Source organism: Lycorma delicatula, chromosome 9, assembly GCF_047948215.1.
Source record: "Lycorma delicatula isolate Av1 chromosome 9, ASM4794821v1, whole genome shotgun sequence".
In the NCBI taxonomy this organism is placed as follows: domain Eukaryota; kingdom Metazoa; phylum Arthropoda; class Insecta; order Hemiptera; family Fulgoridae; genus Lycorma; species Lycorma delicatula.
Genome location: NC_134463.1, coordinates 113,926,502 through 113,952,645, shown reverse-complemented (window position 1 = coordinate 113,952,645; position 26,144 = coordinate 113,926,502). Strand labels below are relative to the sequence as shown.

Genomic DNA, 26,144 nt, shown 5'->3' with positions numbered 1-26,144 from the left:
TTTTGTTACAATTTTTATTCAATTACTGGATAGTAAAAAGTATTTGTAGATATGTCTTTGAGCAAAATAACCCACTGAAAACTTACAAATACATAAATGAAAACCACATAGGCCTTGTGTGTATGTGTATCTGGAAGGTATATGTTAAAATAAGGGTCAGATGGTATTAATAAGCGAATCAAATCTCAAACATTTTTTAGCTTTAAGTGTTTTGTTAACTGTCTCCTATCATTTAATTAACTATGTCATTGAGTTATAATAGTTGTAATTTTATATGATCTTACCTGTTTGTTAAGTTTAATATGTGACTTAATTTTCAAAAGGTCTTGAGATGTGGAGTACCTGGTATAAATGACCAAAGTTAAATGATAATTATTCATTAGAATTTTTAAGCTTTTATTTCAGTTTGTTTTTGGAGGAATGCATATCTATTCAACCTAGTAGAACCAAAACAGTTTTAAGTTGAATACTCATGGGTTGTTATGTTCATCATTGTGCATAGTTTTTCTTATATCATGTTCTTTTATCTTGTTTTGAAACCTACACTATAACCTTATTTCTTGAAGATACTGACAGTTATGTGTTATCACTGGTTGATCTGTGTTAGTGTTCTGTATTTTCTCCTGCTACAAGTATTTTGATTTTGTTATACATTTTATTTTATATGTTGTATATGTGTGGGTGGCTAGTGATTAATTAGCGCAAATATTTTATTGAACTGAGTTCTTCAATAAAGAAATGAGCTAACAAGGATGAATCTATAATTCTACTGAGAAAGGAGCATTGAGGTCAAGGTAGACTCCAAGTGTTTGAGAAGGCCCCATGTCATAGTTTATGACATAGAATGGAGCCTCCCCGATGATGAGGTTCTGTCTCTCATGCGAGAGCAGAACACCGAATTGGACGAGGCTGCGTTTAAGGATCAGTGTAGGCTCATCTTTAAGACTGGCAAGCATGATGCCCCACGGTATCTCGTTGTGTTCAAGTTAGGGGCTGGTCTCCATCAGAAGTTCGTGTCGGAGGGATGAATCTTTGTTGAATTCTCATCCTGTCACGTCAAGGAATACCTTGATGTGCAGCATCGCTTTAAGTGTTGTAGGTTTGGTCACAGGACCAAGTTGTGTAAGTATGCGTCGGTCTGCGCGCATTGTGGCGAGGAGGGCCATAAGCGTAATGACTATCCGCAAAAGAAAAAGGCTCTGTCTTGTATAAACTGTAAAAGGTTGTGCAAAAGTCATAGGCATTCTGTTAATAGTAAGAAGTGTGGATGCTACTTGAGAGCGGTTGAGATGTACTTCAATTCTCTCGATGGTTAGGTTCAGTCAACTTAATGCCCAAGGAGCCTATGCAGTCCAAGTTGAGCTAGGTGAGGTTGTTGAGAAACGGATCCTCGATATTCTTCTTCTGCAGCACCTTTGTGTGGTTAAGGGTGATTTGCCAGGTTTTTCCGGCTGGAATAAGTTTTTCATTGGTGATAGTAGATCCGCTGTACTGTGCAGGAAATCAATAGATAGTTTCTTCATACGGCAGGCCTCTGACACGCATCACGTCGTTTTTAAGCTTGCCGTGAAAGGTTTGGACCTGGATGTATTTAGTTCGTACTTTCAGTACAGAGATCCCACTGAACAGTACTTGGAAAGATGGGGTAGAATTGTTAGGTTGGTAACGGGTCGTCCTATTGACAAATCGCCATATGCGGATGCCAAATCGCCTCTTTGTTACAGTGGGATCACGGACGATGGTGGTGAATTAATAGGTTTCATCACGTAGCATCAGTTTGATGTTTTTAATGTAGCCGGTGAGTTGACTACCTTGGCCGGTGCAGTTGGTTTACGGTGGTTATGCAAGTGGATGAAAAGATTAAATAAAATTAATAGTTTACAATTTCTTTGTTATGTATTGAATTTCCTGAAATTATGCAAAATTCTGCATAAAATCATAACTAGTAGGTTTCACAAACTCTGTTTTTGTTGGATACCAAAAATGTTGGTGGAGGTTCACAAAACCAAGCAATTAAGACTCTGCTCAGTCATTTTTTACCCTGTATGAAAATAAAGATGACAATTTTTAAGGTGACTGAGGATGAGACTTGGGTCTCTCACATCTTTGCAGAATCCAGATAGTCTATGGAATAGTGACAGATCTCAAAAAAAAACCAAGTTCATTACCATCATTTCAGCATAAAAAATCATGTGCTTTGTCTTCTGTGATAAGAAAGGTGTTTTGTTGTTTGACTTCTTGTTGAGAGGTAAGACTATAAATGCTTCGGTTTATTGTGAATACTTTCAAAAAATTGCACTGTGCAATCCAAAATGCTAAACGCATAACGTTATGTGGATGTCAGTGAAACTTGAAGTCTGATTGACAGTTGGCTAGGAACAATTGAAGCAGTTACTTCACAGTCATGTCTTGGCGCTGAGTGATTACCACTTGTTTCACCATCTCAAGCGATCCCTTGCAGATCAAAAAAACAATCGCAATGCTAACATGAAAATACTGTACAACAGTGGTTATTTTCACTGGCAATGCTGTTCTTTGAGGAAGGAATGGAAAAGTGATTACAAGATATGAAAGTGTCTTAATAGCGGTGGAAATTATATAGAAAAGTAGTTTAGATATGCTCTTACTTGTAATAATAAAATTATTCTATTAAATGTAAGTATTTTTTACTAATAAAATTGTTCTTTCCAGTTACACTAAGTAATAACCTTCAAAAAGATATTCTGGAAGCACTATTTTCATGTTGTTTGAAAATAAGTTGTTGATAATTTTTAATATAAAAAAATAAGAATTTTTGCTGAAACAATCTAATAAGTTTATTGATTTTTTCTTAATGACAACCTAAAACATAAAGCATTTGTAGCGTGAACTGCTACTAAACTACTAAGTAAACTTTAGCACTAAAGTATACCTGAAAGTGTACTCGATGATTAAGTAAAGATTAACTATAGATATTTTTGGATATTAATTGGGTTTATAATTTGTTAAAATGAATATCTTTATCATCACTATAATGTGATTATCTGTCCTAAGACAGGACCTTTGTATCATATCAATCTCAGTTTTCCTCTATTCCCAGCTAAACTTTTAGAAATTCTGACCTAGAAAAGATCTATAATTTTTAATTTATTTTTGTGCTAAATTACTATTATTATAAATAAACTAGCTACTCCTTTAAATTATTATTTATCATTCATAAAAGTTAATTTATCACTTATGAAGTGTGTTTTTTTTTATTCATTTCAATATGTTTAAATAATAAGATTGAGTGTTTGTTTTTGTTTTATTTACTTTTGTTTTATTTTATGAGTATTATTTACTATTGCATTTTATTTACATGAATTGCGAAAGATGTGGGATGTTGTTCTTTATTTATTTACTACTACTATTATTATAAGTAAACTAACTACTCCTTGAAATTATTATTCATCATTCATAAATGTTAAAAGACAACATATCTATATACGTGGTTCCCACAGACAGGAAAAGGCTGGAAATGTTAGGAAATACAAATTTATTTACGAAAAGTCAGAAATTTTTAGAAAAAAATCAGGAAAAATTGCAAAAATTTTCAGAGAATTGCATTTTTACCAAATGTTACCAAATTAAGATTATTTAGTTATCAATAAAGTATTTTTTAAGTAATGCCAAAATACACTTGATATACTTTCCCGGCATCAAGAAACGGTTACCCCGTTGCCTAGCGCATTGCAACTACATGTTTCAAGCAGCCATTAACATGTCCTGTCCTTACTTACATTCCCCAAATATTCTTTTATATTAGAGGAGGAATATTCCAAATTGTAGTTAATTTTTTCACTGGTGAAATTTTAACAAAAAGTTACCATTGAAAAATTTAAAGATTAACTGATTGTTTTCTTGGTAGTTTTCTTGAACCACCATGAATTTTTTTTTGTATTTTAGATAATTAATTGCTTTTAAATGACATCTAAAAAGACTGTTTAATGACCAGTGGTTAGATATTAACTTACACCTAGAATCCGGTTGTATGAATCGTGCTTTTTGTGATGTGTGTAAAAAACATTTTGGACTGGGCAATATGGGCCTAAAGGCAGTGACTTTGCATTATAAAGAAAAGCAGCGTAATGAATTAATTAAGATAAGAAATTCTCAATCTTCACTGAAAAGTTTTTATTTCTCAGAGGTATTTCAACTTAGCAGACTAAAATTTTGATCAACAGTTGTGAGAATGGTGGTTGTGATACATCTGTGTGTTCTTTGCCTGGATCTTCTGATCAGAGTAATAGCGTTTCAGCAGTAAATGATACTTTTGAATCCTTGATTTCACTACCCAAAATGTCAACACAGTTACTTTTTTTTTGTTTCTAAGGAGGAGATTATGTAGGTTCTCAATGTTGTACAAAATAAGCTCATGTGAACTTATTATATATTAGTGCAACTTTTAAAATTATGTTTCCTGATAGTTATATGCATAAAAATTACAGCTCGAAGCTACTTAATGCTCTTATGTCATTAATCATGGTCTTGCATCATACTTTATTGGTATTCTACAGATACACTAGAATAATAATGCCAAAATATTTTTCATGTAGATCGTAATAAATTTTTTTGTACAAAATAAGGTGTTCTGTTTTAGTTTTCTTACCTGTATTACATTTAGTCACATTGATTTTAGTTTTCCTTTTAAGTTGTGATCATACATATATTCTTTGTTAAATTGAAATCTGTGTTTCAATCTTTATCCAAACTAAGTTATTAAATTTTGTTTTTTGTTTACTTTGCAAAATAATGTAAGCTAGTTTTTGTTAAAACTTTTTAGCAATCTTAGGTGACGAGCCAATTATTTTTTAAAATTGCTTCAGTTAGTTTTTATTTCTTATCTGTATTATATTAGTTACCATAATGTTCATTTTTTATGCGATAAAATTATTAAATATTGTTGTTTTTTTTACTTTGTAATGTAATTTACTGAAACAATTTATCACAAAAAATAGCCTAATCTTAAGCGCATGTTGTAAAAAAATAATTAAAAAATAAACTTTAAAAATGAATGTAATAATAAATAATAAAAAAAGGTGTGAGTTGGGGAACAGCTGTGGAGATAAGGCTGCAAAAAAAATCTATGTACAAGTATTTTGCAGAATAACAGCAATAGCATAACATTATGAGTCAGAAAACATTTACTAAACTGGTCAGGAAAAGTCAGGAAAAACAAATCTTAAAATTCGGTGGGAACCCTGATATATTGCTATATATTGAATAATTTAAGTGGAAATGCCACTATAGTATGTATGGAGTAATCCATAACTTAGGTTATTTATTTTTTATATCAATTTTCTGATTAATCATCTTTTCCATTCCTTTTCATTTTGCACTATATTTTTTTTTCAGGATGTCAGTTTGATGTTCATATTTTTTGATGGTGAAGAAGCATTTGACAGGTGGAGTGCAACTGATTCAATATACGGTGCGAGACATTTAGCAAAATTATGGGATAATTCTTTATTTGAAAAAGATGATGCTACTCAGATGCAAAGAATTGTGAGTTAGTAATAAAATTATACTTTTACTTCTTTAACAAAAAAAAAAAATTACGCTTTCACTTCTTTAACTGATCAACGCTAATAGTAACTACTGACTGAACTCATATTTTATGATAACTTCCCAAAAATATTAACTCTTGGTTTTTTCAGATTAATTATTTGATTTTCTTTAAATTATTAATTGAATAGCACCTCTTTGGCCATCCATTAATTTATGATATCTTTTCAACCAAGTAGTACTGAAAAATTTCTAAGTTTGAAAGTTTAGCTATTTATCTCAATAAAGGTTACATTTGCATTAGTTACCTACAAATATTTCTATTAGTTTTGAAATACCTACTACCCTTTCTGTTTTCTTAATACCTACTACCCTTTCAAATGATAATACACAGTCTGGCAGTTAAATAACAAGTCATATCACCTTTATACACTAGAAACACCTTTATACAATATACATTCCTTCTGGATCTATAAAGAAATTGGTACAATCTAGCAATGAATAGAATGAAGTTTTTTTGGTTTGACCTTAAGATTCTACATCATTTTTTGTAGCTATTGAATGAATTTTCTTGTCATTCAACCATCCTAGTGACTTCTGATGAGTGCTTTGATGTTTCATCCTTTACCACAATCATATTCAAGAATTTTTATTTCTATGAACATACTGAAGGATTTTAAAATGTTTTCAAAATTTCTTTCTGTTAATACCAGAATTAGCTGTAATATTTCTTAACAGTCATATGCTGTTATCGTTGAATTTATTTATTACTTTGCAAAGTTTCTCAGGAACAAAATAATAATTTTAGAGTAGGTCTATTTTCATCTTTAGTGATTTTCTTACTACTGTGTAGAATAACTGACTATATGAGAATATATATATTCTCTTGATCACCACCACTGTTTAGGATACATTTTGCATGAGTTCAAAAGAGAATGTTTACCATCTGTTCCATAACAATACTGGTAATAACAATTTCTACCTACACATACAGTATGATTGGCAGTCTTTCCCAAAATCCTTAGCATGGGACCTTTCAATATTGCCAGATTGCAGATAAAGAAGAGCCCTATGAATTGTTCAAATCATTGTTTGCTAGATGGAATTTTTTCGTATCAACATAAAATTTCATTATTTATTAATGAAAACTTTTATTACCACATTCTTTATTACTCACTTGACGTCTATAGAAAAAATGATTTTGATTCAATGCTTCCACCACTTATGCTACAACACATAATAATTTTTTTTTTTCCTAAGCCCTGGTCTAGTTAAGCATGTTGATGTGAGAAATATATTGTATAGCAGCTGTTAGTATAGTCTAAACTTAGGTGTGAGAAGAATGAGTAAAGTAATCTAATTAACCTAGATTAGTATATCTAATTTTACTACTGTAATGTGAGTACAGTATCATTTAGACTAAAATGAGTAAAATTTACAATATGTTAAGCGCGCTAATACAGTAATTCACCTATAAGATATTAGCTATGAGGTCTGTTCAGAAAGTAATCAAACTTTATTTTTTTAATCTTTATTTTTAATTTTATAGATTAATCGGTCCTTTTCCGTTTCAAAGTACTTCCATTCCCTATTCACACACTTTTCCTAGTAGTGTTTCTACTTCACAAAGCAGTCCTAGCTAGCTTCATTTGAAATGGCCTTTAAAGTCCATAACAAATTTGCTTTAATGTCATCAGTAGTCTCAAAATGGTTACTTTCATTGCTGATTTTAATTTTGAAAATAAGAAAAAATTACAAGGAGCCAGGTCTGGCGAGTAGGGAAGCTGAGGGAAGACAGTCATGTGATCTTTGACACAAAATTAATGAATTTATAAAGTTGAGGTGTGGATATATTGTCGTGATGAAGGAACCATTTGTTATCTTGCTACAGCTTCAATCTTATTTTGCGGATTTTTTCACGTAATCACTGTAAAATGCCTTGATAGTACACACTGTTTTACCTTGAGGCAAGAATTCAAAAAGCACAATTCCATTTAAATCGAAATATTGAATCGAGACTGACATGCCTTCTTGAGGTGTGGAGATCCTTTGCCAATCCATTTTGATGATTAAACTTTTGTCTTGATGTCATAGCCATAAATCCAGCTTTCGTTCCTGTTATGAACCTTTGCTTGAATGTTTCATAGTCATCGACTTGTTCAAGAAGTTGCCACTCAATGTTCTTTGTGCTGTTTGATCATCAAACAAGGAACAAACTTTACTGCAAATCAATGCATATTCAATTTTTCAGTCAAAATGTCACGGCATGATCTAATTAAGATACTAACCTCTTCTGCAAGTTCTCTGACAGCTAACTGGCGATTTGCAAGCACACCAGATCATTGATTTTTAGAATGTAGGTATCATCAGTTGAAGTCAAAGGCCTTGCTGGTCTAGGGTCATTTTCTACTGTCTGACAACCAATTTTAAATTGTGAAAACCATTTTTAACAATGCGTACGACCCACAGCACCATCTCTCCGTGTTTGTTTCAAAAGTTGAAACATTTCTGTGAAAGTTCTCCCAAGAAAATTTTACATTGTATTGTTGTTCTCAAAAATTCATACCCAAATTAATAAATTAATTACTGCTCTTAAAATTTGAAAGCAAGTATAATTCAATATGTATGAAAGTTTCATAGTTTAGATTGCTTGAAGCATAAAAAAGTGAAGACTTGCATTAATAAAAATGGAAATGGTGGACATTGTAAGTACTTACTGCAAACAAATCTGATGACATAATTTTAATTTCTTTCAGTCAAGTTGTGCTTAAAAAAAAGCAAAAACCCTGGTTTAATAAAGTGTAGGAATTATTTTTTTAATTTTTTTGTTGTTGAAGTTTTAGGGAATTGACTGCTATGGTCATTAGCCTGTTAGGAGTTATTATTACTCCTTTTTGTTTTAAAAATAAAATTTATTTGTAATAAAATTAAGAAATAAATATAATAGATACTGTTAAAAACATTTATGACTCTATTTTATATTTGCAATTAATTTGTTAATGTTATCATTTTAAATATAAAATTAATTGCAATAAAAAGAGATTTATGCTGTTGATTATTAGTAAAGGTTGTTTTTTTATTATCAATAATAAATTTTAATGATATTGATGCATGTAATGTTAATGTAATTTATAGAGTGATATGGAAATATATATAAACAATTAAATTGGTAGTAATATTTCACACCATTAAAAAGGAAAGTTAGTTAATTTTTTTATTCCCCTATGCTGTTTTTTTTTTTTAACTTGGCATAAAACTCTACAAGGATAGGTCTTAAAGCAATGAAATGTACCACATCTGTCACCCCACTTGTATTATAAAGCATACCTTTTTACATTTATGAATGCTTAAATCTATGAATGCTTGACTAGGTTTAAACATCCACTTGAGTAAACCAATTTTTTTATTTCTGTAAACATAATTACTGTTATAATTCAGGTTTGTACAGTAATTACTTATGACAGATTGTCAGCAATTGATGTTTGTGTTTTGTCAATATGTCTGCATTCCAATTTCATGTTTACACTGTTCAAAATTCTTTTCAATTTAAAATTATAAAAAAATATATAAAATAAGATGTCCTCACTGCTTAAATGTTCTTTAAAAAAGAATCTATCAGTCGGTAATCTCCATAAAAATCCTCAAGAATATGTTTGTAAGTAGCCTGCAACGTATCAGTATAAAACTTTTTAATGAGAACAGATAAATAGGTTACAGTTTATTTTTAATATATAAGCTGTAAGGCAAGAATATTGTGTGGTAAATTGAAAAGCTTATCTTTATAAAGAAATTCAGAACTCTATTTAATATTTTGTATATCATGTGATCCTAAACTTGAGCCTCATAATAAATTGATTTAGAAACTGAATTAAAGAGTTAGGTTTTTATTTTAAAAGAAACATTACTTAACTGAAACAGTTTATAAGCAGTTTTACCTTTAGTTACTTTCTCTGTGAAATATGTCTAAAGTAATAGAATAGCAATAAAAATCATGCCCCAGTATTTATACCTATTTATGACTTCAACATTTTTCCCACATACCATCTGTTTGATTTATTGTTAACTTGTACTATTTCTAAAAACCAATTCATAATTCTAGACTAGCTTAGGTTAATTTCTATACTCCATGCTTTATCACTGATTAAAACTTTTATAAGTCTCTGAAGCTAATATAAGATAGGTATTTGATTAATATAAGATAGGTATGTCATTTATTAGGTCAAAAATTTCATATTCTATTGATTAACAGTTGGATCACACTCCAGCTATTCTTCTAGTGAAAACAAGAGTGAGCACACACTCTTACCTTACATCTATGTTCATGTGAAAACTGCTAGATAATCCATCACAAACATAAATGTTGTACTATGTAGATTGTTCTATATGTTTTTCTTTTTAAACTTCTCTTTTTCATAGTTTCATGGTTCTTACAAGATAGCTTTGTCACATACTAAAATTAAATCTTGTTCCTTTCAAGGGCCTTCAAGTCAACAAGTTGTAAGCTGATAAATTGGATCTTGTTTGTTTCTACCTTTATATACAGGGTCCGGCATATAAATCTGACTATTTTGTAGTAATTATGTTGGCACCACTGTCAATGAGAAGGCGGGAGTGTTTTACATCGACAGGTCTATTCATGCTATTTCAGTAGCCAGTATGTCATGGTCAACAAGTGAATAACAAGTGTTTGTGATTGAAGCCTACTTTAAAAATAATGACTTGGTTATTGTAACACAGGATTTATTTTGCAGACATTTCAATTTAAATCGACACGCGTCTGTTCCTAGTAGGAATACAATATTGTTGTGGGTGAAGAATTTTAGGAACACATTATCTGCTGTAAAAATGAGACCAACAGGACGAAAACGGACTGTGAGAACCCCTGAAAACATTAACGCTGTAAGGTTAGCTGTTACGCAGTCTCCACAACATTCAGCAGCGAGACATGCTGCTGTGCTAGCCATTTCTGATCGAAGTGTAAGATGAATTCTTCATGCCGACCTGAAATTCCATCCGTATAAGATGATGTTAGTGCAGCAACTTAATGCAAATGATTGGGCGTCTTGCAAAGCAGCTTGCGAGGTCATCCTCGAAAATGTCCACCAGGATGCCATTATTCTTTTAAGTGATGAGGCACATTTTCATTTGTCACGATTTGTGAATAAACAAAATTACCGTTATTGGGCTTTGCATAATCCACGGCAAATTCTTGAAAAACCACTTCACAGTCAATATGTTACAGTGTGGTATGCGGTTTCAATGTTCAGCATAATTTGCCCATATTTTTTTGTGGAGTTAAATCGCAGAGTAACAGTAACATCTCATCGATACGTAAACATGTTGAATGAATTTCTGCGACCAAAATTGAGTGACTTTCAAGTACATAAAATTTGGTTTCAACAGGATGGTGCCACTGCGCATATGGCGAGAATCGCAATGGATGTTCTGCGAGAAACCTTTCCTGGACATCTGATTTCCCGATTTGGTGACATTCCTTGGCCAGCGCATTCACCTGATCTGGCTGTTTGTGATTTTGTTCTGTGGGGGTATCTCAAACATAAAGTCTTCAGTAGTCGACCACAGTCAATTGCAGAACTCAAGGAGGCCATTCTACGAGAAATTGAAGAAGTTCCACTAGTGATTGAGCGAGTAATGTCAAATTTTAGAATGAGGTTAAGTGAGTGTGTGAGGAGTAATAGAAAACATTTGGATGACATAACATTCAAATAAAAAAAATCTATGTAAGTAATTCACTATAAATTGCAAAAATTGATCTTTAATTTGATATATTAAATGTTTTAATAGTATGAAACACAGTTTAATTATTATCTCTCAAAAATCGTAGTATACAGTTGGAAAACAGAATAATCGAACAGTTACATTTATGAAATTGAATATGAAGTAAAAACTGGATGGAAATGACCATGTTGAATGCATAGAAAGTAATCACATTCCAAACTTGGCAAAATATTACCAACTCTATTACTCTATTTTATTATATTATAACCTATTAAAATATTACTAAATCAATAGACAAAAATTTAGCAGTCCATACAAGAGATGGAAGGAAGACTTACTGAGGCTGGAACTGGTAGATGACTCAATTCTTACGTGGAGGGAAGAAGATAAAATTTCATTATTCTGTTTGCTGAAGTCATAATTTATTTCTTCCCTGCTTTTTTTATATTTAAAGGAGTTTCAGTTCTTACGAGTACGTATCATACAAGCAGCTAATTTGGTGATAAATCTAATATCTATGAGAGGTGGATCAAAAAGTAAGTTACACCCTTGCTGTGTTCTTGAACTGAAAAGGATATATTAATGTCTTGTGGTGGTAGCACTGGCTGTGTTTTTGTCTTCATGCTCCCCCAGCAGCAATTCTGTACGACATTCAGTATATGTGTAGTATTGTTGTCAATATGGTGTGTCCTCTAGAGGTTTCGTCCAGCATAGAAGTGCATTCAGTAGTTCGATTTTTATGGGAAAAAAATTATAATTGTTGTGAAATTCATCATGAAATTGTTGAGGTACACGGTGAGAATTCAATGTCATGCCTGATGATCAAAAAATGGTGCCAAACGTTCAGAAACGGAAGAACAAATGTGAGTGACAAACTGCGTGCTGGGTGTCCTTCAACTGCAAACATGACGGGTAATGCGGAATGCATGAATGAAGTGATCTGGAGTAACAAGCTCATTAAAATTAGAGAGATTGCGAGTGAACTTAAAATCACTTATATTGGTGTGTTTGCGATTATTCACGATCAGCTTGATTACTGTAAGATGTGTGAACGATGGGTGCCACATCTGTTGACCAACAACCACAAACATCAACGTTTTGCATCTGCTCTTTCTTTTCTTCAAAATTATTCCAGGACTGGTCCACAGATTTTGAAACAAATCATCACAGGGGATTAGAGCTGGGTGCTTCATTACACTTCTAAGACTAAACGAGCATCACATGAATGGAAACATAAAAATTCACCTCAGCCAAAAAAATTGAAAACATTCCCACATGTTCAAAAGGTTATGCTGACAGTCTTTTTCGAATCTGAGGGAGTTGGTTACAGTGAATTTATGCCTCGAAGAGCAACAATCAATGCCAAATTTTACTGAGACTTTAAAAAAATTGCATAAAGCCATTAAAGATTGAAGACTTGGAATATTGAGTGATGGCATCATTTTTCTTCATGAAAATGCTACTCTTCATTAGCCTCATGTGGCAAAGGAGTTTCTGCAAAAATTCATGTGGTAAGTGTGGTCTCATTCACATTACAGCCCTGACCTAGCAGCCTGCGACTACCATCTGTTTGGTCCTCTCAAGCGAGACCTGGGAGGGGAGCATTTTGTTAATGATGGTGAACTTAAGGAGGTGGTCCATAAATGGTTGAAGGAAATTTGATGAAATTTTAATGAGAGTGGAATTGGAAAACTTGTCACAAGGTATGAAAAGTATTTAGAAAAATTTCGTGATTATGTCGAAAAATAGATAAAAATATTTAGTTTTTGTTTAATAAAAAAAATATTGTCTTATAAATATGTGTTTGTTTCATAGAGGGGGATGTAACTTACTTTCTAGTCATCCTTCATAATATTAAATTTAATTTTACATATAGTAATTTCTTCCTTATTTTGTAAAAAATATCTCTGATACAATATTTCACAATGGGGATCTCATTGGCAAATCTTCATCCTGTAAGTAAAATTCATTATTAGATTATAATAGCGCCATTTAACAATCTGACTGGCTGTTTAAGAATATCATTAATCTAGGAAATTATACATTAATTTCTTTATATGTCACAGACTTAAAAAAAACTGAATTTCTCTTACCCTGAATGCTTTACATTTAACACAAACATAAGAAAGACAGAAACAGGTAATGTAACGCAACAAAACTGATTTGTTCTTAAAGTTTGGAACATTCAAACATATATAAACTAAAGAAGTTTGTCTAAATAATAAAAGTTTATATAATTAAAGAAGTTTTTTGAAAATAAATTAGTTGTTACTTTTTTGTGACCTATATAATATGGAATAATAATTTATTTTTGAATTATGATTTAAATCTTAATTTCCTTTTTTGTTTTTATAGGATGTAATGATGCTGCTAGATCTTATTGGTACTCAGAATCCTAAATTTTATTATTATGACCCAAATGTCAAACATTTACACTTTCTATTAGCAGATATACAAAATAAATTGAGTCAGTGGGGTGCATTAACTGAGTACTCCAATCATAATCGATATTTTCTTAAACAGAGAAGTTACAACTTAATTGAGGATGATCACATTCCTTTTGTACGATCAAGTAAGTATTTTCTTTTTAATTAATTAATTTTTTTATTGTTATTATTAAAAGATCATAATTATATGATTATTTCCCTGAGACCTGTGCCTTACGTGTCCATTTACAAACTTCATTATTCCTGGCTAAAATTGTTAGATCTTGATAGTCTCAATTCATTTTATATTATCTTTACTCTTTTCAGTATCTTTTTCTCCTCATTACATTTTCATTTTTTACATTGTCCATGTAATATTCTCCAATCTTCTTGCCCACATTTGAAATATCTCTAACCTTTATTTTATCTCTTTTTTTAATATATATTGTAACAAGACCGGTATAACAGATTTCTAAGAAGAATTAATTAGAAAGTAGTAGAAATTAAGAAGAAAGTAGAAAATATAATAATGGAAGAAATCCAGAAAGGGGCTAAAGAAACCCTTTTAGTAAAGGTAACAGGTCTGTTTAAAAATCATCCTTTGTAATACTGCCCACTGACACACCTAAACAGATGTTGTTCTGTGAGAAGAATTACCGGACCCAGGTTAGGAATGCATGAAAATGAAAGAGCTTGGTCGATCGTTCTCATGCTCAACTGGGATCTGGTCCTTCAGGTAAAGAGGAGAGGTGTGTAAATACTTCAGGGAAGATCAGTTGAAATTAGTTCTGCGAGAGAGTGCTACGATGTAATGATGCTGCTAGATTTGGTACTCAGAATCGTAAATTTTATTATTATGACCCAAATGTCAAACACTTACACTTTTTGTTAGCAGATATACAGAATAAGTTGAGTCAATGGGGTGTATTAACTGAGTACTCCAATCATAATTAAAATAATACTTTTAAGCAAAGAATTATTATGCAAGTTTGAAGCAAGAGAATTTTGCGAGGAGGTCAGCATGTACATGTTCCACATGATTAAGGTGACGTCAAGTAATTCCAATGTGGACAATACATGAAAACAAGAAATAGTTTGGTGAGTTAGTGACTAGCAGCTATGCTAATGTCTTTTGTCAATGGGACGGAATTCTGCTTTTCAATACTTAACTATCAGTAAATAAATTCTGATGGTTACTTTAAATTCTATTTTGTATGTAATCACTGTTGTTTATTATTATTATTGTGAGGTGTTTATTATTACTGTTGTCATTATTATTATTGATTCTTGAGTCTTGTTTTACTTATGTTCTTAAACTAATAAATTGTAATTATATAAACATCTTCAATTGTTAATCTCTCAATATCCTGATCAAGCCGTGAACACGACAATATATATTTCACATTAGACAAGTATATTCCAAACATAATGTTTCAGACATGCTTCCTCAAATCTAACTAGATTTTATTATGTATTAACTATTTTTTTCTCTTAAATGCATCCTTAGCCATGGCATCACTTTCGCAGTATTCTGTTAACATTTTATACTGAAATACCTGTTCTGTTTTACTTTTAAATTTTCATTATTCTGTATAGACATCGGTTTATTGTTTCTGTCCTCATTACTTTTGTTTTCTTAACAATCATTTTCATTCCACATTTATCATAACATATAATTTTGAGATCATCTGTTGAATATCCTGTGCTTATTTACCAGTAATATTTTGCTATCTGCCAACTGTGTATTGTTAATTTTTTTTTCTTGATGCTGTCATCCTCTCCTAGACCATTTTATATCATATCTTGGTGATATGAAAGGTTTATTTAATAATTAGAGAGTAATGAAAAGAATGGAATTGTCTTTCTTTCTTCGAATTTGTTTCAGTTTACTGAAACTGTTTGATGTTCAGGTTGGCAACCCTGATATAGAAAATATCAGTTGTTTAAAAAGAATTCCATTATTATAACCTCTTCTGTTTCTTTCAATATGTCAGCTCTGCTTGAAACGTGTACAGTGTCTCGAGATAATAACCGCCTTGGTGTAGTACCTTGGTTAGGGTAATTACTCTTTGTATTTACTGCTGGTTCAAGTAATAAATAAGTTTAGACATCACTTCATAATTAGATATGATCCTTTAATATTTGAATGAATAATGCAAGATTATGTATAAGTATATATAAATGCTTTTAATGATTCCATAAATGATACATTGTTAAAAAATATGTATTATATTTTGTAAGTTTGTATGTTGAGTCCATGAAGATTGATAGAAGAAGACTGCCTGAATGTAGTGCAGAGCTGACTTATGTAGTGTGTACGGAGCCACTGAATCGTCAGGAGTTGAGTGCTTTCAAAAGGAGCTGCGTGAACTGTAATAGCCGAGTGCAGTCGACAGGAGTAGAGTGTGAACTGTTAGAAAGACCTTTAAATTTTAAAGTCTTTCTTAAATAAATTTTTAATAACATACACTTAATCTAACACCATGGAAGATATAAAACCATCTACTGTATTAACTTTACTGTGAATTTACTGTATTTAATTTTACTGTGTATTAACTGTGAAAATTTTTTAAGTGGATAGAACAGTTTAAATCAGATAGAACAAGTGTCACCAATTTTCATCATAGCAAAGGACCAGTGAGTGGAACTTTTAATTAACGCTTTGCAAAATCTCATTAATAATCTTATTTACAAGGACAGGTGCATAAATATTGGAAAATTGCTGAAATTTTTAGTTTGAGGTCAGCACTGCTCTTTCGAGTATGAGTTGGAACGATGTTATATGAAAATTTTACACTAGAAAATGGAATACCTAAGGGAAGTGTGCTAAGTATTACCTTGTTTTCTGTTGCCTTAAATATTGCAAGCAAAAAACTGTGTTCAGAAACCAGTTATGTGTTCGTCTATAGTTGATTTTCCAATTTAGATTGTTGCTAGAATTTTAATTGCTGCCAAGAGGCTGCTTCCATTTTTACATGGATTTGAATGCTAGATCGTGGCTACCGGTGTTCTTTGGTGGTTGGGTTTCAATTAACCAGACATCTCAGGATTGGTCGAACTGAGAATGTACAAGACTATACTTCATTTACACTCATACATATCATCCTCATTCATCCTCTGAAGTATTATCTAAGCAGGAAAAAGAAAGAAAGAGGCTGCTTTAAAATACAGTAACCTGTTTGCAGTAAAACTGTAAAACACAGTAATCTTGGAGTAAAATGACTGGATTCACATTTTCACTGCAGAAATCAAAATGCATTTGCTTACCGGTTGAACCATGCATGTGGGTTAGATTTTTGGGTTTGTGGTTTAACCAACAACTAATGTGAATAACAGATACAGATTTACAGGAGCTGAAGGTAAAATGTCTAAAAACGCAGAATATGCTGAGAGTACTATCTGATACTCATTGGGGAGCTGATCGAGTATGCATATTGCGCTTTTACTGAGCTCTGGTCTGTTCCTGCTTGGACTACAGCTGCGTGGCTTATTCTTTCATACAGGCCACTGCTCTAAGTATCCTCAATGTAGTCCAACATTCATTTATCCATCTTGCTGTAGGTATGTTTTGTTAAAGCCTCGTGGTAAGTCTACTAGTGGACAGTGGTGAGCCACCTCTTTGTTGTAGATGAAACCAAATGATCTGTTCCTATGTAGCTCGCATTAAAGTGTAACCCAAACATCTGACCTTTGATACGGTACTCTTTATCCCACATCTTAATCAATGTCAGAAACAGCTGAGATCTACTGCTCTGATAGGCATTAGAGCTTAGTGCCTTTTCTTGGCTCTAATTATAAATTTACCTTAGTTCTTACTGCTACTGAATGTTATTACCCCACTTGGCAGCCTCGTCTTGTAAATGACTGCTTTAGTCTTTGTAGATATCATAAAAACTACACAAATCCAGTTATCTTGCAAAAAGAATTTTATGATATTATAAATAGCATGTATCCTGATTGATGCTATAGTTTATACAGATGGCTCTAAGCATGATAACTCTCTTAGTTGTGTTTTGTGGTTGTCAATAGAGTACAAGTTTGGTCTTCCCAGAATCGTCTTTGTTTTCACAGAGCTGTATACAGTTAATAAGGCCTTAAATAACACAGGTCAACAAAAAAAAAAAAAATAATAATTTGGAACTGAGATAAAAGTAGGTGAATTAGAATGTATTTTTTTATGCTGAATCTTAAAATGAAATCAATTTTTCTTTGTCACCCTCAGATTTTTAGTTATGACCCTTTAAAATATTGAGAAACTTCTTAAATAATAGAATACAAAAATAATAATAATTACAATTAAAATTCCTAGCTTTATTTTGCAGACATTTACTTTTATCATAATTTATTTTTTTCTTATTTTCCTTCTGTGTTCAGGAAGTCTTCTCTTTTTATAATCCAGCAGCAGTCACTCATCATAGATTCATCCCATCTGCCTTGATAATGTTTGATCTGCAATATATCGTGGAACTTTTTCCTTGTTCATCAGTGATGTCACCCAAGTTTAAAGGAAAAAGTTCAAATGAGAATATAAAAAATGAATTTTCAGTGACATACTGCTGCCTAAATTTTTTTAATTCACTAAGAGTTCATTTATAAGCTGATCATGGTTTTCAGCATTTTTGTTTCCAAGAAAACCAGTACAACATCTTTGAGTGACTTCCATGCTGGTAGTTCTATAGGATTCAGTTTGCTGTCAAATATATTTTAAAGAATTAATTTTCTTATTTGTGGCTCGATGAATATTCCTTCTTTTGATTTAGCTTCACTTATTTACCATATTATATTTACCATATTCCCATATTTCTATATGGGAATTGTCCATCATATGGGTCTGTGCAACGCACGGGACATGAACATGAGATGCATTGGTGCAAAATTCGTACCGAGACTGTTGAACAGCAACCAGAAAAAAAATTGCGTAGCTGTCTGTAGCAAATTGAAAAATTCAGCAAGAGATTACCCTAACTTCATCTCCAACATCATAACTGGTGATGAGACGTGGGTGTACAGGTATGACCCTGAAACTAAGCAGCAGTCATCGCAGTGGAAGTTGCCAAGTTCACCGCGGTCAAAAAACGCACTCCAAGTTCACAGCACAGTGAAGTCCATGATGATTGTTTTTTCGACATCAAAGGCATTATCCATAAGGAATTTGTTCCTTTTGTTCAAACTGTCAATGGGATGTTCTATTGTGAAGTTTTGAAGCGATTATGTGAAAACATTAGGCGCAAACGCTCAGATCTGTGGAGTAACAACAGCTGGGTTCTGCACCATGACAACACGCCCGCGCACACATAGCTAGCCGTTTGGAATTTCTTGGCTTCCAAAAAGACGGTAGTGATTCTTCACCCACCCTATTCGCCTGACCTTGCCCTGTGCGACTTTTTTCTCTTTCCGAAAATAAAATTTCAATTGAAAGGCCGTCGTTTTAACACAATTGAGGAGATTCAGGAAGAAACGCAGAACGTGCTTTGAACACTTACACCTGCAGACTTCCAGGGATGAATGGAATCATGGGAAAAACGCTGGGTTCAGTGTATCAATGCCCAAGGGGATTACTTTGAAGGAGACAGTGGAAATTATAAGTTAGGGTAAGCTATTTTATTTTTATGGTAAAATTCCCCGAATTTTTAGGTAGCACCTTATATATTCAATGTCCAGTTCAGACATTAGTCCCTAGCATAATGGCAGGAACAAATTAAACCATCTCTTCTAAAGTATTTCAGTTAATTTTTGTTTTGATTTCTATATACTGAAATTTTAGTATCCTTGTTTAATAAATTCCATTCTTTAAGACATGAACCTAGGCGTCTGCATGTTGTTTTAACAAATATGTCACGAATTAGGTCGCTCAGTTCTGCTTGTGTGTTGAGGTGAGGTTCAATATTTGATTCTTCTAGAATGTAATTAATATCTACTGAAGTTGAATCAGAAATTTCTTTCCGAGAAGTTGGAGCAACTGGAATTAGTAAATCAACACCATGAAGTGCTCGTTTCACAGCTGAATGAACATTTGGGTATGCAATATTGCTTATATTATTTGAATTGAAACCAGTATCATTTGTTAAGCAAAAATAGCAGTCATCATAACGGTAATAGGCTCTCACCAAATCATAGGTTTGCCAAAAGGCAAATACTCTTTTTTCCTTTTAACCACTGGGCTAGTTTAACATAGCACTTGATGCATCCTACATGTAGAGCCCAGGATTTATCTCAATCTCCCAAGGGACAGTCAAAATAATGTTCATAAGCAGTTTTCAGCAGATTCGATACTGGTTTTTGTTGACTTTTCATGGTGAATTCTCCACAAATGTAACAAAAAATATTTGGAGAATTTTTACAAACCCGATTTTTATTCGTTGTATAATTCAAAATGTTTTAATGAATGAAAGTAAACTGAAATATTACAGAAATACTTACTTAATTATAAAAATAATTAAGTTTTAATTTATAAATACTTCATAAAATTGTTTCACCATATGGTGCAATAAAACACAGTGCAAAAAACTTATACACAACTTAACAAATCTTAAAAAACTATGTTCAATAAAATAATACCTAAAGCTGTTCTGTCATAAAAATGTTTCAATAAATTTATGGCATCATTTACGAAACAATCTTTGTAATATGTGTACGATAACACCACTATCAACTAAAGAACACAGCAAGTCATATCAAGAGCTGAACTCATACTGAAGAAAATTTCATCACGTTGAATTGCTCGTTACTTGACTCACTGACATATCTATACGTGTCTGGCTTAACATGAAATGACATCATTTGGCTGTTAGGTTTCAATTATAGGTCTACAGCATGCATCACAATATAAATCAGTTGTGAATAAGCAAGCATACAGATGTACTAAGTTATTTATATTGTTTGTTCCATGAATGCTGGAACAAATAAATCTAAGGGGTTGTAACTTAATAACATTACCTGAATGGTTATTTTTAAATACATATTCAGATTCAGCATATAAAATACTATATAGAACACCTGTGATAATTAGCCCAGAATATTGAGATGTACTTATCTGTTCAGATTCCATGAGTGCTTTGCAAGCAATTAGTGACATTTACTCCATACATCCTGATACCTGCAATATGCAATCTATTATTTCTGAAATGACTTAGTGAAACAAGTGTGAGCTTCTGCTCACCCAACCATATTGTCATTTTAGGCAATGAGCACACTGATTTTGCAGTAAAAGAGGCTTGTTTGCAGCCTCCTTTCACTAATCACATTGTTTCTGATGACCTTGTCTGTTTTCTTAAGAGAGTGGTCTGTGATGACTGGCAAAGTGATTGGAATGCTATCATCCACAATAAACTTTGTCCACCTAAGAACACTGTGTCACCATGGAGCTCCTTAAGCCGGAATAACTGTCAAGAGGAGGTTATTATTTGAAATTTGCAAATAGGGTTCATTAAACTTATCATGGACACCTCATGATTTTTTTTTTTTTTGTTTGGGGGTGAAAAATGCCTGTACGTTATCATCACCAGGAATTTTCTTTAATAAAAAGGTAAAATAACTCTAAAATAATATAAGGTTTTAAATTAATATAAATCATATAATAAAAATTTATTAAAACAAAAGTCAAAAAAGTGAAATAAAACTCAAAACTAATATTGCAGACGGAGTCTTTAAAATATAAAAGTTAAAATAATAGAAAAAAGAAACTATATAAAACTTACCTAATTCCGATAGTTTGTGCGAAAGGATCCCTTCTCGGATAATAAAATTAAAGACATAGAACCAAAAAAATCAAAATTGAAAGTAAAGGAAAAAATTATCAAAAACTCTTCTAGCAAAAAAATATATATGATAATATTAAATTTTTTACAGTAACCTAGTACTACGCAAAAACAGAAACATCAGGTTCAAAATTTTGTTATTATTGTACAAGATACCACGGATGTTTCTGGGTAGATTAAATTTACGACGCAACGCCGCATAACATATGCAGTCTATGAAACTGTAGTGCACAGTCATGCGGCAGCTGCATCGTGTGCACAGGGATGCGTGTCCTCCTGACATTAGGTACTCGTGTGTGATCCTCGTATGTCCTATCTGTAATCGGCAAAGGACTACTTCCTCACGATGAGTTTTTCTGCAAGGACACCTTATGATGAATCAAACCGATGAACCTATATGTGTTCACTACAACTGCCAACTAAGTGTACACCGCATCTTTGCCAACTGTGTCTGTTATGCAGCATTGTGTTGGAAGTTTAAATAAGGGGCTAACATCTGAAACATCTTAGGCAACAATGTATTGATGTTATCAAATGTCTTATAATTTCTTAAGGCCATGCATCTGGATTCAAAAATTTAATTCATATCTTTTTTCATCTATTAATCTTAATCTTTTTCATTTATTTATGACATTTGGTGTATGCTAGATGATAACTTTGTTCTTTTAAGTTACATTTTTAATGTTATATTTCATTGTGGTTTTATTTCGCTTTACGTAAACATCATAGGTGTTTTCCATCTACGCTGTGTTTTTATATTCTTGTTGTTTAGTTTTTAAGTTAATTTCTAATTGTTAGTTTTTATTATTTATTTGTTTACTATATAAATATCGTGTCCAGGCGCTATGACAATGTTTCATATGCGCCCCCCCCCCCAAAAAAAAAGTTCATTACATTATTCATAATAAGTTGAATTGCTACAAAACATATTCAAGATTGGCTGCAAGAGAGTCAGCTCAAAATCACAGTCATCCTAATTAACATTTTTATGGAAATTAAACTATAATTTTTAGAAGGTAATGCTTTTTTAGCTAGCATAATTACTTGAGATAAATCTTAAGATTCATCATTTTGAGCTGAAATCCAAAATTCATAGTATGGAGTGAAAATATCTAACATAGCTTTGAAACTAAAGAGCTCCAATTTATTGTGACTATTGGGAAGAACGGCTTACAATCAACAATGAGAATACTATTGTGACATACTAGAAAGTAAGTGAAACCCACAATAAGGAGGAAACATTCTGGTTTTCCCTCAACAGTATAATTCTTCTACTTGGTGTAATGCCCACTCCAGTACTGCTCAAAAGACATGGGAAGCCATTCATGTCAGAAGGTGTTGCCATAGCCATCTTGCACCATTAGATTTTTTATTTTGTGTCCAAAGTGTTTTTAGATGACACCAAGATTGACAACAGTGAGCAGGTCTAGAATGTGGTATAAAAATGGTTCTGACACTGAGGTGAACAATAGTATTGTAATAAGAAAGTTCACAGAAAGATTAACTAGCGACTAAATAAAGATTGTATAGAATAATAGTGTTACTTTCATTGTCATTAAATAAATAATTTTTCTACAACTATTTGTTTCTTTAATTATTGAATGATCCTGTATATTTAACATGGTCAGGATAAGCAAAAATTTGGCCTTTCTTGTTAGGCATCTCCTTTTTCTATGACTATAGAAAAAGGAGATGCTGTTTTCTAATTCTGTTTTTTTTTTTCTAATTTTGTTTCTAATGCTGTTTTTTCTTCTGTTTTCTAATTCAATTGATTTTCTACCTCCCTAATATCATCTCTAGCACTTTAATATTTTCTTATTTTATTTCATGATTTGCTATTATATAATTTTATTATTTGGTATATTTTCTCATTAATTGTGTACCAAAATTTATTTTCAATTTTTTTTTCACTATGTTTATTAATATTGGTATAAGGTGTTCTTTTCTATATTTAAAAAAATTCTTCCTCAACTTTAAATTAAAATTTGACAAGATAGATCATTCTTAATTCAGTTAATTTTTTTTAAAGATGTGATATTTCAATAATAACCCAAAAGTATGTGATTTAAATCAGAAACTTTTAAATTAAATCAGCGGCAACAAACAGATCCACATTATTTTTATATATGAATGAGGACATCTTAAATATATAAACATTAATGTTTGCCTAAAATTTAAGGATAGTTGTAAATATACATTTATCAAATAACTCCTGTTATTGGGTGAACTGTAAAACTTAAACAGTTGTGTGTCATACTTTTGTATTTTGCATTTTCTTACATTTTTATTTAAATTATCATTTTTGTGTAGCAATATTTTGAGTTGTTGATTGATCAGTTTCTGCGAGACTGCTAAAGAAAAATTTATTTTATTTCATTATTTTAAAAACTAATATCAAGCAAAACCTATTCTTAAGATAAATAGAAAATATTATTTTGCCAAAAATTTCATAGGTAGTGTCTACCCGAGGCAGGTGCTATCTATGAATGTATTTAATGCTATATCTATAAATAATTGTTTAGGTGCTAATTTTTAAATGTTAAAAAAATGATTTATTGAAATTAAAGTAAAAGGTTTTTGGTTTAGAAATTAAACCCACTCTCTATTTCCGTAAAACCTTTTTTTAATTTAATTTTTTATAAAAAAAATTTGAGTTAAAAATTAAATAAAATTGTATACTACATTAAGTAGTTTTTGAAATTTCAAACAAGGATTTCTTTCCCTTCATTTTGCAGAGATAGTTTTTGTGTTTTACTTTCTGCGGATGAATTTTAGTAAAAAATTTCAGATAAGAAGAAAGGAAATGAAATTTGAAACAATTTTCATATAAAGTATTTTTTGAACTTAAGGTTCTTTCTGGTTAATAAGTAAGATTTGTTATATGGAGGCATGTATTTTTATTAGTATTTTTAATTTTTTGGTTGTACTTTATTATTCTAGATTGTTTATTCATTTTTTTTCAGATACACCTGTTCCAATTTTACATTTAATTCCAACCCCGTTTCCAAGTGTTTGGCATACCGAAAGTGATAATTATGATGTGTTGCATTTTCCAACGATTGATAATTTAAATAAAATATTTAGAGTATTTGTAGTAAGCTATTTAAAAGGTTCATTTGATGAAGAAGCATATTCAAGGAGTTTTGACAGGTCATCTCATTTTAAATCTGTTCTCTAAATGGATGTGTATAGGTTTATATGTTAACATAAATTATACATATTTGTGTGCTAAGGGTAATGTCAGAATCTGTGGATAATATTGAAATTTTTTGGTTTTCAAAATTAGCATTTTGTTCAGCCAGCATTAACCAAGCTTAATGAATAATAATTTTAATACAAAATATGTTCTTATTCATCAGTTGATGGATTATATTGAATTTTTGTAATCCACGTAATGAAGAAAGGTGCTTTGTTCAACTAATAAAACTACTACTTTTTTTATTATTTAAGATTTACCATAATTTATTATTGATGTAATCACAATATATTATTGGTGTATATTCGGTTCATTGAAAATGTAGTCCTATTACCCAAACCAGCTGGTAAACAAAATAGAGTAGTTTAAGAAAGATGTATGAAAGCTACTCCCTAGACTTAATAATAATTGTTCTAATTAAAATAATATTTCTATTTCTAACTATCCTGTCTATTAAAGAAAAAAAGTTTTTATATTTCAAATTCTGAAATGCTAAACATTGAGTGATATAAACTCAATAATACTACTGATAAATAATATTAAATCATTTTTTTATCATTAGTCATTTGACTCGTTTGATATCTTTATTATTTAGTCAATCTTTTGTAATTTTACCCCCTCCCACCAATGTCAGAATTTTGTTATATTGTTTATCTTAATTTTTATTTTCTCATTTTTTGCACTGTTACATTTATTTACCTTAATTTTATTCTTTTTTACTTTCAGATATGATTTTTTCTCTGAGCAATGAATTCATTCACTCAGTATTTTTTAAAATCATTTTTTGTTATTACCTAAATAGCAATTTCAATTAACAAATATTAACATCTGGATTTCTATTCTTCATTTGTTACATTGGTATCAAATTTCCCCCTTGTTTTCTTTATTACTTCTTTATATATTAAAAAATAAAAGTAGTTCAGCTACATTTCTCTCTCTTCATTCTGAAGTAGACCTTTCTTTTCATTTGTCTTCTATTCATATCACGGTTATCTGATTTTTTACAGTTTGTAAATAACTTCTTTCTCTACACTTTTGCCTTTGTGACTGTTTCCTTAAAATTAATTTTTTGTTCACTCTATATCTATATCTACCTAAAATCTCAAGGGAGGAGATGTCCATCATAAAGGATAGTTCCTGCACTCTGACCCTCCACCTCTACCACGTTAGCTTAGTTTCATGGAAATTGAAGAATGAAAAGTAAGGGTAGAATGCAAAGATGAAAGCAGTCTCTGTTGATAATTGAAGTCTAATTATATTTGCTGCAATTTCACTGCATACTGTTGGCATTTGTTTGTGGCTAATGACTTCAGTAATTGATGCCTCTTAAAAACTAAAAAGAGACTATTTTGTTTTTTAATTAGATTAAAAGATAAATTTTGAAACGTGATTTTACTCATTTGTTAATGAGTAAACTCATGTTACCTGCCCTTTTAGTTAATATCAACTGTTAAGAGTTATACTCAATATTATCCATGTTTGGACATTTCCTATAATATAATA

The 26,144-nt window shown here is 31.3% G+C and overlaps 1 protein-coding gene across 2 annotated transcripts in view; it reads left to right on the top strand.

Annotated features, from left to right (window-relative positions):
• LOC142329757 (glutaminyl-peptide cyclotransferase-like) overlaps window positions 1–26,144 on the top strand; it is an 84,982-nt gene that overhangs the window by 38,305 nt on the left and 20,533 nt on the right. For both annotated transcript variants that reach the window (XM_075374514.1, XM_075374512.1), the window contains exons 4-6: window positions 5,374–5,523; window positions 13,618–13,834; window positions 24,409–24,595. In XM_075374514.1, the coding sequence (XP_075230629.1) occupies window positions 5,374–5,523; window positions 13,618–13,834; window positions 24,409–24,595 (554 nt within the window). The remainder of the gene's footprint in view (window positions 1–5,373; window positions 5,524–13,617; window positions 13,835–24,408; window positions 24,596–26,144) is intronic.